Source organism: Pelodiscus sinensis, chromosome 1, assembly GCF_052426305.1.
Source record: "Pelodiscus sinensis isolate ZL-2025 chromosome 1, ASM5242630v1, whole genome shotgun sequence".
Lineage (NCBI taxonomy): Eukaryota > Metazoa > Chordata > Testudines > Trionychidae > Pelodiscus > Pelodiscus sinensis.
In genome coordinates, this window is record NC_143052.1 from 186,089,896 (window position 1) to 186,106,882 (window position 16,987).

At 42.2% G+C, this 16,987-nt stretch overlaps 3 protein-coding genes across 7 annotated transcripts in view; 1 reads left to right on the forward strand and 2 right to left on the reverse strand.

Moving 5' to 3' along the window:
* The window catches only part of LTN1 (listerin E3 ubiquitin protein ligase 1), a 44,555-nt gene extending 43,624 nt beyond the window's left edge, over positions 1–931 (reverse strand). Inside the window, exon 1 of the mRNA XM_075910346.2 lies at positions 335–931. Coding sequence (XP_075766461.2) covers positions 335–376 — 42 coding nt within the window. The 5' untranslated portion in view covers positions 377–931. The remainder of the gene's footprint in view (positions 1–334) is intronic.
* A 134-nt stretch (positions 932–1,065) lies between these two features.
* On the reverse strand, positions 1,066–7,016 carry RWDD2B (RWD domain containing 2B). 3 transcript variants are annotated; one of them, XM_006126079.5, is made up of 5 exons: positions 6,878–7,016; positions 5,107–5,336; positions 4,959–5,026; positions 4,061–4,426; positions 1,066–2,967 (listed from the first exon to the last, which is right to left on the reverse strand). In XM_006126079.5, exons 2-5 carry the CDS (start codon positions 5,320–5,322, stop codon positions 2,733–2,735), a joined length of 885 nt encoding a protein of 294 aa, XP_006126141.1. In that variant the 5' UTR covers positions 5,323–5,336; positions 6,878–7,016; the 3' UTR covers positions 1,066–2,732. The 3 variants fall into 3 exon arrangements, with proteins under 3 accessions (XP_006126141.1, XP_089629720.1, XP_006126142.1); XM_089773594.1 differs by lacking the exon at positions 6,878–7,016 and adding an exon at positions 6,642–6,825; XM_006126080.5 differs by lacking the exon at positions 6,878–7,016 and adding an exon at positions 6,658–6,824.
* USP16 (ubiquitin specific peptidase 16) overlaps positions 6,881–16,987 on the forward strand; it is a 31,602-nt gene continuing 21,495 nt past the window's right edge. Inside the window, exons 1-5 of one of the 3 annotated variants that reach the window (XM_089773591.1) lie at positions 6,881–7,017; positions 8,368–8,466; positions 10,652–10,830; positions 13,372–13,407; positions 13,627–13,730. In XM_089773591.1, coding sequence (XP_089629717.1) covers positions 8,406–8,466; positions 10,652–10,830; positions 13,372–13,407; positions 13,627–13,730 — 380 coding nt within the window. In that variant the 5' untranslated portion in view covers positions 6,881–7,017; positions 8,368–8,405. Of the gene's footprint in view, positions 7,018–7,089; positions 7,367–8,367; positions 8,467–10,651; positions 10,831–13,371; positions 13,408–13,626; positions 13,731–16,987 lie in introns of all 3 variants that reach the window. The other 2 variants (XM_075910386.2, XM_006126082.5) reach the window with 2 other exon arrangements.

Genomic DNA, 16,987 nt, shown 5'->3' on the forward strand with positions numbered 1-16,987 from the left:
CCCCCAGAAACGCACAACGTACATCAACACCGGTCGGGTTTGCCCCTTCTAGCGCAGCCGGGACCCTGGCAGCTTAGATCTGGGCAAGGAAGCAGCGTGCAGCAGGGTCCCAGCTCTACCATCCCCCTGCCCTTCTCTGCCAAAGGCTGATCATCCCGGTGGGGCAGACACCGGGCCCAGAGTCACCCCCAGCCACGCTGTGGCTGTGGGGCTGGGAGCCCAGGGCAGAGCAGAAGGGGCCAGTCGCGCCCTGCTCCTGGGCCAGAGGAGGAGCAGCCGGTTCCGGCCTCCCCCTGCCTGCTCCAGCAACCGCCCCCGGCCCAGGCGCACTCACCCGCACGTTGCCCTTGGTTCGCTGCTTGTTCTTCCCCCCCATGGCGGCGGCGGCGGCGGCGGAGGAAGCGGCCGGACCCGGAGAGAGCCAGGCCAGGCCGGGGCGGCGCTTGCAACAGGGAACCTCCCCCCGGCGCGGAGGAGGCGGGGAAATTCCTCTGCCCGGAGCCGCCGAACAACTCGGCCCCGGTCCCCAGGAGGCTTCCACAGGCTGGTCGCTTTTGCCACATCGCCACGCCGGGCCCTGGGAAAGCAGGAGTCAGGCCCACAGAACCATTGTTTTTAAACAATAATAAATGTTGGGTCCTTCATAATGACGGGCACAATATTTAATTGGATTGTAATGAAAGTTAAGAGTCTCATGAAATCGCTTGAATCCAGGAGCCGGGGTTTGAAGAAAAAACAATCTCATGCTGTAAGATTTGATGGTAACACTGCTTTTCCCAGATGTATGATTTTCCTTCACCAGTATTACACCTGACTCAGCTGGTACGCAAGATGCAAGGTGCTGACTGATTACCACTGAGTCAGCATGTCCATGATGCTGTGGGGATAAACAGCAGACCCCTATCTCCATTACATTTCATTAAACTACACACTTTATAATCCACTGCTTTGATCTTAATGCCTTTAAGCCTTCATATAGGGCAAAATCTATTGAAATGAACACAACTTCTTCGATTTTCTTAGAAATATTAATACAGTAAAGCTACTTGGAACATCATGACAGCCTTTCCATTGATAAATGCATGGAAACAGCACAACAAATACTTTTCAGTGGCCCTGGAGTGCTTTTTTGTTGCAAAAAATAAATCTTGATATTCCTTAAAAATATTTACAAATATCTATATCAGATTGATTGCAGATGTCTGATAAATGGGAACTGGAACATTTTTTGTAATTGCTGCTATATTTTTAATATTACATTAACATAGTTCCAAACTATATCAAAGCTTCTACTAATATTTTTTGAAAAGACTAACTTCCTCAGATCTTTGGATAACTTTATTAATCTTCAGTAGATCTATGCAGGACCCGAAAGAGGAAACCAAATGGCGTTGTGAGCTGAAAATCAAATATCCACCACAAAAGTTGTCTTACCAATTTTTGCCTTCATAAGAGTTTGAACATCAAGATTATTACTAGGTTCACTTACTAATATATTAATCGCCATCATCCATAACAATGTGTGCTTAAGATATAGTCCTTTACACTATAGCCTATCACCATTAGGGAAAAATAATAGAGTTCAGTTTTTCTTATGAATTAATATATAGATTTTCTAAAATCTGATGCAAATTATAGTCTGAACTAAAAATTCACTCATGTGAAAACAAGGATTTTATCTGCTAAAGGAGGTGCTATAGTTATCATGAATAAGAAATCTGTTGGTTTCTAAGGTGCCATAGGAATTCTCCTTGTTTTTGCAGATACAAACAAATACAGCTACCTCTGAGACCTCTCTCATGTGAATAGTTCTATTTTTATGAGTTCTATTCGAGTTAGTGGAAACAATTACATATAAAATGGATTGCAAACAAAAATTTTGGAGACAACAACCATCTTTTGTTGGGTGTTTGCATGTAGTTAGCTCAATGAGGCACCAATCGTGTTTTAAAGGCTTTGATCAAGATCACACTAGAAGTAACACCAGAATTGAACTCATCAATTATAAACTTGTTAGGGCAGCAAGTATGTCTTATCTCTGGACCCAAACTTGCAAACTTTTATTCTTATGGGACTAGTCCCACTGGTATAAATAAAACGACTTGCACGAGTAAGGCTTTAGGTTCTCCAAAGTACAATGTTCAGCTGTAGGTATTATAAAAGCAATAAATATTAAATGTTTTTGTAATCAAAATATCCGCTGGTAGCATATGTAAATAGTGTTCAATAATGTAAAAGACTTCTTTCCAAAGATGCCTGCTTAAAATAACAGTAATCATTGGAAAATCACACACCTCTTCCTTTCCCATGCCATGTATAAAAAATGCCTTGCCTATAATATGATGTACAGCACCTCAGCCCAAAACTAACACTTTTTACAAACATCTGGAGTGTTTTTCTTATATTAGATAATCAATTCTCCAAAGTGAAGTTTTAAAAATTCAGATTATAAATGGTATACAACATCTTTCAGAAGGTTCTTGGTGGTCTATCACTATTGTTGTCTTTGTAATTAACATTCTTAAAGCTTTTCCTCAAAAATATCTTTATATTAAAGCAATAATGTAGTCTTTTATTTAAAATAAAGTTCGTTTTCGTGGAAAACAGATTTCACCTTATAAAGTAGAAATAATCATTCCCCTCACTGATCAGCTATTTCAGAGAGGAAAACAATAATTTATCTAAAACTGCTACATAATTTTTTAAAGTTCATTGATTGGATCCTTGCTGATTTAACGTCCTTCAACTCCAAAGTACATCTGAAAAACATCAGCACACCCCTTTTCATCTAAAAAATGATACAGCTGTCCCAGATCCATATGATTTCCTCTGACACCATGTGCATCAAATGCTTTTTCTTCAAAAGTTAAGAATTTTCTTTGTTTCTGCATTTCAGCATGTGACCCATCCAGAGAAATGTCCTCTCTGTGGCGAATTAAAATTCTCTGCCATGTTAATCTTCTGACTCTGAAAACAATTAGGGAAATATGAATCCATAAAATGTAGCACATAGATTATTATAAAAGGAGGAAAAATATTGACAAAATTTCAATTGGATAGATATCTGGTATACACATCTAATTTATTAGCCAAACATACACACACATACCTGCATACATTCCTAGAACCAGAGCATTGTTTCTGACACCCATATCTCCAAAACGATCAAACACACTCTCATAACTGGCAGAACAGTCAATAAAGTTACTATTTAAATATAACTGCACACCTCCACCTTGTCTATGCTAGAGATGTGAACAACTAGTCGACTATTAGATAAGCAAATGTTTATCAGATAGTTGACATGCCAGTTGACTAGTCACTCCCCCACTACTTGCTGCCTCTATCAGAAATAGGCAGCAAGAGGGAGAGGAGGGAGTGCTTCAAAGTGGAAGCACTGCGTGGAGCCCAGGATCTGCCACTTTGAAATGCCATGTTCAGCCCAGGGTCAGCTGGGACTCCACCGCTGACCTCAGGCTCCATGCGGTATTTCAAAGCAACAGCGTCGCATTGAGCCCAAGGTCAGCTAGGGACTCAGAGGGAACACAGGACCAGCACGGGACTGTTGCTACACTTGAAAGGCTATTCGACTATTGGATTAGGCAATTAATTGTCATTTAACATCCCCAGTCTGTGATAGGAATTTTCTTATCCTTTTCTTATCCTATTTTTTTATTATTAAATAGGAAGGGATAAGCCAGGCCTACTATACACAAAAATTCATATAATACTAGAAATATAAAAATGCTAACAAGACTGGTGGCACAGTACACTCGTGCTATACAGCTGATGTGGAGAGGAGAAAAGCATTGTATGCACTAGTCAAAAGTACCTCTTCCTGGCTAATTTATGACCCTGATGGCTATAAGAAGTGACAAAAGATGGGAGGTGTAAATGTATTGTGATAAAATACAAAATATTTTTTTCATACACAAACCACAGATTTTACCTGTACTACAATGAGCTGCCTACCTTCTGACCAAATGTACAGAACCACAACATAAGCACAATGTCTGAACAATGTTACTTAAAAATAAAATATAGCATATAAAAAGCAAACCTTGACCAGAATTCTTCACAAGCACTCTGTGGGCCTTCTACACAAATGACACCTGGTTTCCCAGGCATGCTAAATCCCGACAGAGAGAGCTCCTTAGACCAATCAATAATATTCTTCCTTTTATGCTTGTTGTAAATGTGATGACTGTAGATCCATAATCTAGTGAAAATAACCTCTTCTGATGGCACAGTTTTCAATGATGTCACTGGGGAAGATGAAAGTTCCCTGTCGATATAAGCAGCTGCATGATCTTTAACCCATTCTCTTGCATTTAATACACAGACCTCACCAAAGCAGTTTCTTTTCAAGTATGTTTTTAGATCAGCGTTCAGCTTAATTTGCTGTGTTCGGCTTAATGATGGTGACCTAATGAAAAAAATTAACACGTCGTCTTAATATTTTAAAAGGTAATAAAGTCAAAATTTCTAAAACCTCTGTTGTTAGTTTAGAATTGGTGTATATTAATGCTCTACAAATGTATTCTGTTTGGCTAAAACAATTAAGTAACAATTTGCTAAGAAAACCCAGTTTTAATCTTTAAAGGGAATGCTAACTGCAGATTTCATATATAGCACTATATATCTGTAAACTTCAAAGAGGAAAAGTCCAGATGCCAACTGATGATGTTCTCTGCAGTAGTGAGATATACAATGTAACAGAAACAAACAAAACTAATAAAAGAGAAATAATGCTTGTCAGTAAGCAGCAACATTCTGCCAAGCAGAAGGATGAGATTGATCAGACCACTTTTCACTTCTTAGATTAGAACAGACCGGAAACATCTCTGTTTCCCTTCCCATTCTTTTTCTGTTTTTGGTGCTGTCTATCTCCTGCCATAACATTTGTGCTGATCTAGTAAAATTTAGCTTTTAGTTCCTTGTCTAGAAATATGCAGTACCTGACAGTAATTTCTGGTAGAACAGCTGGATAGTTAAGCGGTAAAGCACAGGATATAGAAAGCATTACCTAAAAAGGAAAAAAAAAGGCATTAAAATCAGATCTGAAATGTCATATTTTTTTCCTTTAAAAAAATATAGCTACATTACCATAGTGGCATCAGCAACCTCTAGCTTTACATTCAGTGTAAACTGAATTTTTGAAGAAGGAATCTCTGAAGTCTTATTATCAATATAATGCTTTAGTTCTGCTACAGCCAGCTGGTCAGTCACAATAAACTCATCTTCATCAGGAAACATACTAGAAAGTAGGTCTAATTCAGAAAGTTGTACTTCAGCTTCTTCCAAGTTAGTCATTTTAGCCATGTTTATGATGTTTCCTAAATAAAGAAATTAGGAATTAGTGAAAAGACAATTTTGATATATACACAAGTTTAAGATGCAACAATGCAACTCTTATATGAGTAATATTAATTCATAAGAGTGATCCCACCAAAATTACTCATGTGAGCTGGACAGCTAAGGGTTTAAAAGGTAATGTCAATATAGAAATGGTGGCTGAAATTTTTGCCCTATTGAAATCGATGGGAACTTCGGACATAAACAGGGCCATGATTTCATCTTATGTTTTCAAACTCAAATATCTTTGGATTACAGAATGATTACACAATTTGGTATGCTTTGAATTCCATCACTTCTGATGTTTTGGTATTTGCAATTTGCAATGCTGGATAAGACTATATTTAGTGGTCTGTCCTTCCAACAATGTGTGGAGAAGTTAGGCCTATAGTGCCAATTTAAGCATCAATGTGCATTTATGGTCAGAAAGTGATGTCAAAAATTGAATATTCTTGTTCACTGTATCTGCTCACTGTTCATTCAAAAACATACAGTATTTACTGTAGTAGAAAAGTCTTCAACATTTTAATAATGCTAGCTCTGCAGAGCCAATATAGATATAACAGTTGTGATGAATTTATTTTACTTTACAACTCAACCAAATGGTGAAACTAAATTTAATTCCAGATTTTTTTTAAACAAATGATGATGCATGAACTAAAAGAATCTCTGGACACCTACACCCCACAATTGGGTTTCCTGTACTAGCAGTTGTCACACTAAGCACCCCTATCCTTATGGGAAGATGCATTCTACAAAGAGGAACAAATCACATTTGGTTATTTTAAAATGCACATCTCATCAAGTCTAAAAAAGCAGAGCCATAGTTTATACTGAACCTACTGCAGATTTTCCACTAGTCTTGGAGGTTTGCATAAAGATTAACTCTGGTACTAATTAAATACTATAGAACTTTAGGTATTTGTCCTGAAAGCCCACACACGCATGCTTAATTTTATGCACTAAGTAGTCCTGTTGACTTCATTGGCAATACTAACAGTGTGTAAAGTTAAACATGCCCATAAGCTTTTTTTTTTTTTGCAGGACCTGGGCTTGAGTAAATCAGTCTTGAGTCAGTAGTGTAGTTGTATCAATCCCAGCATATTCAAGAGACAAGGCAGGGGAGATGGTATCTTTTACTGGGCCAAACATCTGCTGGGGAAAAGACACGAGCTTTCTGGGCTGCACAGGGCTCTTCTTCAGGGCTGGGAAAGATACGCCCAGGCCACAGCAACACGGGGGAGGGGGGTGAGTGTTTAGCACCAAAGCAGTGACGGGCATCTCACCAAGGGGCCACTCTACCTGGAATGATCCCTTAGCAGGGCGCTCTCGCTACGCGCGCCACCTTGTTCCACCTCGTGCCCTGCGCTGTGACGCGGCCAGTCCCAGCCCCGCGGCCTCTTGTCGGCCACAGGCCATTGAGCTAGCGCGCATGCGCTGCGGATCTTGCTCTTCCCGAGTCGCCATCCCTGGCCGACTCGCCTCGCCTCACCTTGGCCTCGTTTCCCACTGTGCAACTCACCGGAAGTGACGAAGAACCCGTCCCTCGAGCTCGAGGATAGTCACGCTCACAGCTCAGCCGCTGGAAGAGGCCGGCAGCCGTAAAACTACGCTGAGCCGGAAATATGGGTCGTAAAAAAATTCGCTTCACGACACTGAAAGGTGAGGGGCTCGGACTTAGCGAGCACCCAGGGATTTCACCGTGTTATTTACTCTCCCTTATTCCCCCACCAGCCTCCCGAGTCACTCACTCCCTGGCCTGAGGCGCGTCGTGTCCCTTCCCGGCTCTGCGCGACTGACCTGGGGCTTTCCCTACTGGTTCTAGTGGCTGTCCGTAAGGGGCGGGAGGCGGGCTCAGGTGAGGCTGACTAGCCAATCGGAGACAGCGGGCTGCACCCAGTGTTGCCCAGCGGGGTGGGGTACGCTGCAATTCAAGATAGTGTGAGAAGAGGGGCCCGGCTGCAGTAGCAGCAGCGCTGGTGGCGAGAGCTCTAAGACTCCACGTGAGCGGGTAGGTAGCGCTGGGCGCCCGCTGCCTGGGGCGGGGAGGCAGCAGCAGCAGCAGCAGCATCTGTCCTGGGTCCCCAGGGGTGCTGGGACGGTTTGTCCAATGGAGGTGCTGCGAGTCATTGACACAACCTGTAAAGCCCGTCGTGTGTGGTGGAAACCACTTCCCGCACCGATGACAGCAGCAGCATCTTTGGACCCAGAGGCAAAGAGCGCACCTGGGACAGGTTCAGGGGCCTGGGCAGGTGTGACCCAAAGACCCTGTGGTGTGTGCTGCCTGACACTCTGTCTTGCGGCCAGGGAGGGTCTCCCAAAAATATACATCTTTCATTGAGGTATGGTAGTGGCGAGAGAAACGCCTAGAGACCGAGAGTTACAGCGGGCATCAATTATGCTGGACATTTGCCATCTGCTGGTAACCAAGTCTGTGTTGTATCAGAGGCATGTCCCATTCCTAGTGCACAAATATTAGTGAAGTTATAGTGGGATAGACCTCTTCTTCTAAAAATCGCCAAATATCCCTATCAAAGTCCTATTCCCATTCTGTAGCAAGTGTATCTTAAAGGCTTTCAGGTACCTTAACAAGCTTGGGTCTAAACCACACTGCATAAATAGTGTTTTGTAGCTTAATAGGTTGAGGAGATCCTGCTTGACTTGACTACCCAACCACATTATTTAATACTTACCTTTTCTCATATGCCACTTGTTCTATTGGCAAAAATGAGGTCAACCCAAACAGGACTAGAAATGCAGTAGTGTGACTTAACTAAAAGTAGACAATTGCAATTTTATTGATCTGACTTCTCCCTTAGCCTCAGGGCTCAGATCAGTTTGCGGAAGTGGGGTCTAAATGTGCATTAGCCATAATGTATGAAAATACTATGAATTCATGTGTCCTTGAAATTCAGTTAATTTACATTTGTCAGATTGCTGTTACTTTTTTATAACCTCATACAAGCAGAAGCAGAATCTAGTTTTTAATTTAAATGTGTTTTTCCCTATTAGATGATTATTCTGCATAAGGAAATCTACAAAGCACTAACATGGGAAAGAAAAGAACAAAGGGAAAAAACATACAAGTTGATGAGTCTGAGGATATTTCAGGTATGTTTCATAGCAAAATTGTTTCAGAGATGTCTATAGTACTGGGGAAGAAACATGATTTGTTTGCCTTCAAAGTGAGAAGCTTTGAAAAACCATTAATAATCAGAAGGCATTTAGAGTACAGGCAGTCCCTGGGTTACGTACAAGATAGGGACTGTAGGTTTGTTCTTAAGTTGAATTTGTATGTAAGTCGGGACTGGTACATATTGTAGGGGAAACTCTAGCCAAACATTTCTCCGGAGCTCAGTTTTATTCTCCCACACCTCACTTCCCTCAGTCCTTTATTCTCAAGCTGAGGTGTCTGCTGAAAAAAGCCGCTCCACGTCTCCCTAGTCTGCTGGGAGGGGTTCTAGCTGTGCGTCTCCCTGGTCTGCTGGGAGGGGTTCTAGCTTTATGTCTCCCTGGTCTGCTGGGGGGAAGCAGCTAGTGCGGGGTTGCCTCACCCCGTTTGTAAGTAGGGATCTGATGTAAGTCGGATCCATGTAACCCGGGGACTGCCTGTACTCATTTTTACTTCTTTGAAGATTTGATTGTAAAAAAGGAGTTTACCTAGCTGGAAGTTTCAGTGTTGCCTCTTAAACTTGCTATGAAATCTATAGTAAATTAAAATGTCAAAGATTCAATGTTATTTACTGTCATACAAATCCAATCCTAAAAACCTTTTCTTAATACTCAATTCAATTCACATTGAAATTCTATGAGACATTTATTATATTAAAGGCCTATAGTGCCAGGCCCTATATGTGTAATGAAAAGTAGTTACATATTCCTAATACGTTTCTGGGTAGATAGGTGTGCTAACAGTAAAAGGTTATGAATTAAAATGTTCACTTATAAAAGTGTATGATACTTCAGAGAATTGTTATTCTCATTGTTGTAGCATCATACTCCATGGGGCTTTGAAGGTCATTGCTTCCTCAGTTTGCTCACTGCCATCTGTCTTCCATGAACTTATAGGCTATCATAACATTTTTTGACCTTTTGATCAAAAGTCCACCCCTCTTTCAGAGTAAAATGAAGTTCTGAATAAATTAAATATAATTCTTCCAGATTCATTTCTGGATCCCAGGCTTGCTTCTGGGGGCCCAAACCATAGCTTTTTTTGTTTGTGTAACCTTCCCCTAGGCTTCAAATAGTTCTTCAGTGTTTCTATTTACCTCACCAGTGTCTAGTGTTTCCATACACCTCTCTATAGGTAGGGAGCAATGCCCACTTTCCCTCCCTGTCCTATAGGTTTCTAACCCAGAACCTTAATGCCATAGGCCAGGGGTCTCAGACTCAATTTTCTGTAGAACTAGTGCCAGTCCTCAAATCCTTCTAGTGGGCCAGCAGGCATCCCCTTCTGATAGGGCTTCAAGGGAGGGTCTCTGTGCATTCCCCTTGCATGTATCTTGGCCCTGCCTGCTCCCCTCCAAGTGATTTAACCCTTCCCCTCCTCCCCGGACATTTGCCACCGTCACTGGCAGCTCAGCGGGGCTAGAGCCATTGCTTGCACATCCCTATGGCCCAGGGGAGTTGTATCCAGAGCCATCCTATCCATAGGGCAGTTTGGGGTGGCAGGCCTGGGCCCTGTGCTTTGCAGGGGGAGAAGGGAAGGAGCTTGCAGCAGCTGCCCCAACTGTGCTATGGATGAGACAGCTTCCCTCCTGCATACTCAGGTTAGCCCATGGGGCCCTAGATTGGGGCTGGCATCACTCACTGCAGTGGCAGGAGTTACATATTTACCTAAATAAGCACATTTTAACACCCCTTGAGAGCGGGTACACTTGTTGAACCATTGAGGGGAAAATCAGATGCAGTTGCCTTGAATTGAGACAGAGCACAATGCAGTTATCTAGTCTTGAAATAACAAAAATACAGATTTTGGTAGCTGGATCTGCATCCAGCAGAAATTTTCATGTACATCTGGTCAGAGATTCTGACATTCTTATTCAGTAATGCTATTTGGTCACATTTGAACGACAGTTGACAGTACAATGATATTGCTAGGTACTGAACTCTCGTAATGAAGAATGGATGTGTCAAGTATTTGCCACAGCTTCCAGTTACTTCCCCTAACCTGCCATTTTTTCCTTAACTGTGAAAAGGTCACGTTAGCTTGTGGGCATCTAGAAGTCTGTGTCCATATTGACTGCTTGGCAAAAAATGAATGTTTCTCATTTTATCCCTATTTTTTGTTTTCTAGAACCTATATGTAAGCATATCCGCAAGGGATTGGAACAAGGCCATTTGAAAAAGGCATTGCTGAATGTGGAATGGAACATTTGTCAGGACTGCAAGACAGACAATAAGACACAAGATAAATCTGAAGAGGAAGCTGATGAAAGCCCTTCAATATGGTTATGTCTAAAATGTGGCCATAGGGTATTTCTCTTAATTTTTTGTTAAATATATGATGGGTTTCTGCCTGGCTTGCCTCCTAGAACTGGGGGGTACCACTGAGCCCTCGGATGCGCCAGGCTGGAGTCTTTCTCAAGACTGTGCTACTGTGACAAGTTGCAGACTTTCTCCCATTCCTACACTATCACTAGAATTCACAAAGTAGGGATACACCCAGTTGTATTTACATGCAGGATCTGACCAGTCACTGAATGAACCAGCAATAGAGAGGTTACAGCCACGGACCAGCTTCCCAGCCTGTACAGTCCTGTCCTTTTCTAAACCCTAGTCAGTATGAATGTATTATCCAGTTTGCCTCCCTCTTAGTGTGGAGAGGAAGTACAGCAGCCCGGCTTCCTGAACTAATATTCCAAACACTTTGCTCCATATTTACTAGTTTAGATGAAAACATAAAGTAAGTTTATTAACTACAAAAAGGAAAATGGTAAGTGATAAGTGACAGCAAACAGATCAAAGCAGATTATCTGGTAAATAAACAAAAATGCAAGCCAAATTTACAAACTAGGAGAATTGGATTTTAATGAATAATCTTTCACCCTGATTCATGATACAAGCAGGCTTGCAGATTCTGAAGGCACAAGCTGCACTTGGTTTGCCACTTGAGATCCCCAGGTTTTCATACATAGGCTAGAAATCCGTTCAATCTGGGTCCAGCACTTCTTACCATTCAGTTTTTCATTCCTTTGTTGCTTCCAGAAATTTGTACTTGTGCATGGGGTGTGAAGAACAAGTGATGATATAATATCCTGCCTTATATGCAAGGGGTGGCCAAATTATGGCTTGTGAGCCACAATCAGTTCTTTAGGGATCTCTGCTTTGCAGTGGAGTGGAAGAGTAAGGGCTCTTGCCCTAGTAGGGAGAGAAATCTCAGGGCTTCAACCTTAGGCACGCCTGCCAGGGCTTGGGACTTGCGCAGGACCTGAGTTGAAGCCCCAACCTCTGTCAGGCACCTCTCACAGGACTGAAGCCCCGAGCTTTGGCAGGTGTGTCCCAGTAGGTTTGGCTGCCCTTGTTATATAGCTTTGACGTATGGTGGGAACCATTTGTTTTAAACTTGGTTCCCAGATAAGTTTGTGGAAAAATAGACATCCCGAAATGGAGAATAGAGTCACATGCCCTTGAGTACCTTGCTGAGTCACAGCAGCCAGACTTACAGGCTGTCTGGAGTAGGGATCTAAATGAGTAATCAACAATACAATTAACCAGTAACACTAGGCTTATCGGTTAATCTTGTTGACTACTCGCATTTCCTGTATTAAGGGCAGCAAAGGCTGGGGCAGGAGAGCCAGCTTAAAAGCCAGTTCCTCCCAGCAACAGCTCCACAATGCCACCTGTGCCCCCCCTCCCCCCGCAACAGGTAGAGGCTGCTTCACAGCAGAGGCCCTGTCCATGCAGGAGGGGGGAGGGAGTCCGAGCTCCCATGGACAGAGGCTAGAGCAGCCTCTGTCTGAGGGGAGCTGGGACCTCCTGTAAACAGGAGCTGCTGCCGGACCAGCCTCTGTCCGTGGCAGGCCCAGGCTTGCTGCAGACAGAGGCTATTCTGTTGGGGAGGCAGAGCAGCCTCTGTTGTTGGGGAACTTGGACCCCTCCCCCCACAGACAGGGGCTGCTGCCAGATCAGCCTCTGTCCACAGCTGGCCTGTGGGGAACAGGTTTTTAAACTGGTTCACCTTATGAACTGGCTCCCACCTGGCACCCTGCCCTGCTATCTCTGATACAGAGGCAGCAGTACAGGGTGGCAGGGGGCTCCCCGGGAGTGGAGCTGGATTGCACTTGCTGCTGCCCCACCCCCAGGGACTATCAAATAGTCGAATAACCAATAAGAATTCATGCAGGTTACTCGACTATTCAGTTACTCGATACTAACATCCCTAGTCTGGAGTGATTTCAGGAAGGTTAAGCTATTCCATTGCTCATTGTCTTTGTAATATTGTCTGGCTTCTTCACTGTTTTACCTGAAAGGCTGGCTCTGGGTGTTTTTCAAAGTAAGCCCATTTAAAATAAAGATATATAGTCAATATTTAGAACTTCAGATACAATAATGATACCTGCATATAAATAGGATAATGATATTCAGCAAAACATATCTTTTCCAGTGACACCGTGCATGCTCTGTATTGTACAAAAGGCATCATAATTATGTCACAACCATATCATAATATTATTATGAAGAATATGGGGTACAGTATCACATCCTTCAGTGTTGTAAAATGCAATTAAGAAAGAGAGCTTCAAATTAATTCTGTGAATTTAATCTGAAAACATTGTCTGCTCTGACTCACTTCTAAAAGTATCTAGAAACCTGGTACAAAGGCATTTAGCAGACTTAAGGACCAGACTCAATCATGATTACTTCTGCTTCTTGAAAATGTAGATTATTTTGCTTGTAATAATATTTACTATTCATATTAATATTTCTGTTGCAGGATCTTATAATGTATTGTAGTAGTGATATGGCTAACTTAATTTAGACTCATGTATGCCTAATAATTTTTTCATTTTTTAGGACTTAAAATTGGGATTTTCAAAAGCACTTAATGGAGTTAGGTGTCCAGATCCCTTGCTACTTGATAATTTTCCTTTATCCAGCTAGTACTTTTTCTCTATAGAAATAAACTTCAGGAGGTATTCATACTAATTACTTTATTTGCTTAACTAATTGTTAGATATTTATTTTAAAAATTGATTTTAGTATGAATTTTTTTTTTTTCATTTAATCATCCATTGGGTTTTGTGACACTTCTGGTTATCAATGTTATAGGGCTGTGGCAGAAATTCTCAAGAGCAGCATGCTTTAAAGCATTATACAACACCAAGATCAGAACCCCATTGTTTGGTTCTCAGTTTGGACAACTGGAGTGTGTGGTGAGTTTGTCAGGCAACACTCATAAATCATAACTGAAAGAAAATTAAAAACTAGGGTATGATTTATTTATGTCTTTGTAGACTTCTCAAAATAATACACTGAAACTTTCAAGATAGTTCTGTTTAAAAAAATGTTCAAAGTTAAAGTTGCTGAAGTAATTAATAAATTCCTTTACTGCAGCATTACTAGGGTCCTACCAAATTCACAGCCATGAAACATGCATCGTGGACCATGAACACTTGTCTTCTGTGTGCTTTTACTCTATACAGATTTTACAGGCGACACCAGCATTTCTCAAACTGTGGGTCCTGACCTAAAAGGGAGTTGCAGGGCATTGTGGTACTTCCACCCTTACTTCTGTGCTGCCTTTAGATCTGGATGTCTGCTAACCATGGTGGCTGCTGACCGTGAGCCCAGCTCAACAGGCAGAAGTGCAGAAATATAGGTGATAATCCCATACCATGCCTTCCTTACCGCTGCTGGTAGTCACTCTGCCTTCAGAGCTGGGCTCCCAGCCAGCGGCTGCCCCTTTTCAGCTGCCCAGCTCTGAAGGCAGTACTGCTGCCAGTAGTAGCATAGAAATAAGGGTAACAGTACTACAGATGCACCTCCCTTCCCTCTCTCCTCCCTGCCCCCATCTTGCCACCGTCCAAATTCTTTTTGAATCAGGATCCCTGTAATCGCAGCACTGTGAAATTTCAGATTTAAATCAGAAATAATGACATCTATTATTTTTACAATCCTGAGGGTGAAATTGACCAAAATGTATCTCTAATTTGATAGGGCCCTTCACATTAGAAGACTGGCTCTGACCAGTTAATAAATATTCTATTAACATTCACATTTTATACATTCCCTTAACAATAGTACAGTAAAAGCTTTCTTATCTGGGATGTTGGGAGAATGGGGATTGCTGATAAGTCAAAAATTCAGGTTAACTAAGAGAGAGGGAGTTCGTGTGCGGGGGTGGGAGGGACTCAGGGCAGGATGTTGGGTTGCGGGAGGGATTTTGGGATGCTGGATCATGGTGGTGCTCATTTTGGATGGCTTTCTGCAAGCAGCAACATGTCCCTGCAGCTCTTAGGCAGAGGTGAGGTGTTCTGTGCACTGCCTCAGCCCACAGATGCTGCCCCTACAACTCCTTTTGGCTGTTCCAAGCTAATGGGAGCTGCAGAGCCAGGGCTCAGGACAGGGAGATATAACGTACATAGATCCAGACGCTGTTACTCTACCTGTGAGCAACAGGGACATTTTGCCACTTTCAGGGAGCCATGTGGAGCAAGGTAGGAAGCCAGACCTTATTAAAGATCAGAAATGTCAGTTTATAGAGCTTTCTGTGCTGGTAAAGTGCCAGATAACACAGCTTTTACTGTATTGAAGTGAAAAATTCATATTATGCATTCCCAGATTAATTTAAATGTTGACTTTCAAGACACATGCTGTTTCAGTCCGAACATAATAATAGTATCTTTCTTAGGCTACATAACGTAGTGATAAATGTTAAATCTTTCAGTTTTGTTACAAATTAAGGTTTTAATGAACGTGCTGTAATTGTGATTTTTACATAAAGTTGCTTATGTGATTTATACAATGGCTAACTAAGTTAAATATTTGTGTTGGGTATGGTATAGGATATTGTAAATTGTATGACACAGAAATGTTGCATCTACTGACTTCAACTGGCTAAAATTGCAGCAAGGGAGGTTTAGGTTGGACATTAGGAAAAACTTCCTAACTGTCAGGGTGGTTAAACACTGGAATAAATTGCCTAGGGAGGTTGTGGAATCTCCATCACTGGAGATATTTAAGAGCAGGTTGGATAGACCTCTATCAGGGATGATCTAGATCAGGGGCGGATAACCTTTTTTGGGTGGGGGGGCACTGACCCATAGGAAAATCACTTGGGGGACTGCAAACAAGTGAGAAATAAAAAAATCCCACCCCTCACCAGTGCCTCGGGTCAAGTCCAGGATAGGGATGTAATAGTGTAGTCGATTAACCAATACGCAAAATCCTATAGGTTAGTGCTATGGAATACACGCATTTCACTCCTCCCCTGGCCGGTACATTTTTTTAGCAGGCTGGCCAGTAGCCCAGCTCACTCCTGGCTTGTGACGAGTCTAGGGCCTACCCCACTGCAACTCTACATTTAAAGTATATTAGGAGCTGGGAGGTAACCTAACTCAGTCCTGGCTCGCGCTGGAGGACCTACTCCCACTGCAGCTCTACATTTGAAGTGTATTAGGAGCTAGGCAGGCAGGCCAGCTCAGTTTCAGCTCGCACCGGATCCAGGAGCTCAGGCATCCCCTAGACAGGGACTGCTGCTGCTTCTTTATCAGAGGCAGCAGCACTGGGCGACAGGCAGCCAGTCCGTGAGGGGATCTTAACTCTGTAGGACTAATGCTGGAGTGCACTGGCTGCCTGCCCTGCCGACTATAGAATAGTCAACTAATCGATAAGAATTCATGAGGTTATTCGACTATTTGATTAACCGATGTTTAACATCCCTAGTCCAGGAAAGCAGGGGCTGCATCTGGTCCTTAGGCCTTAGGTTCTCCACCCCTGATCTAGATGGTACTTGGCCCTGCCATCAGAGCAGGGGACTGGACTTGATGACCTCTCAAGGTTCCTTCCAGTTCTAGTATTCTGTGATTCCTGTAGAATTTAATACTGGATGGCGTCATACAGTATTTCATTGCAAAGTGGATGTTTAAAACTAAAAGCTAAGAATACATTCTTTAAATCTCTTGATATGATTAATATACAAAGGAGGTGCTACAATTGTAATATTTTATACGGTATTTAAAAAAAACTTTTTTCTGTTCAAAACTTTTAGCTGATGCACAGACAATGAAGAGAATGTGTAAAGAAATGGTGCCTAATTAAGTTTGTCATGTGTTACCCTTTAAAATGGTGATTCTGACCCTGTTTAAAAATTTACCAAGCTTCCAAAACAGTTGACAAAAAATAGATTCCTAAATAGGTTGGCTGAAAAATTGGTTATATGTAGATACTAAATCATGGAAAGAGCACTGGGAATTCTAGTGAATTAGAAAATAGAGCTTCGTTATGAACTTCCTTTGCTCCCCAAAATGGAAGTCAATCCACATTTTCTTGTAATCCTGAAATCTGCTAAATGCATTTGTGCCTAACACTTCAAAAATCAATGTACCTGAGAGACTCTCATTTAGGATGTTTCTGTATGTCAGTGCAGTTCTGTTTGGTTACATATGTAACCGAGTCTATACCAGGTAAA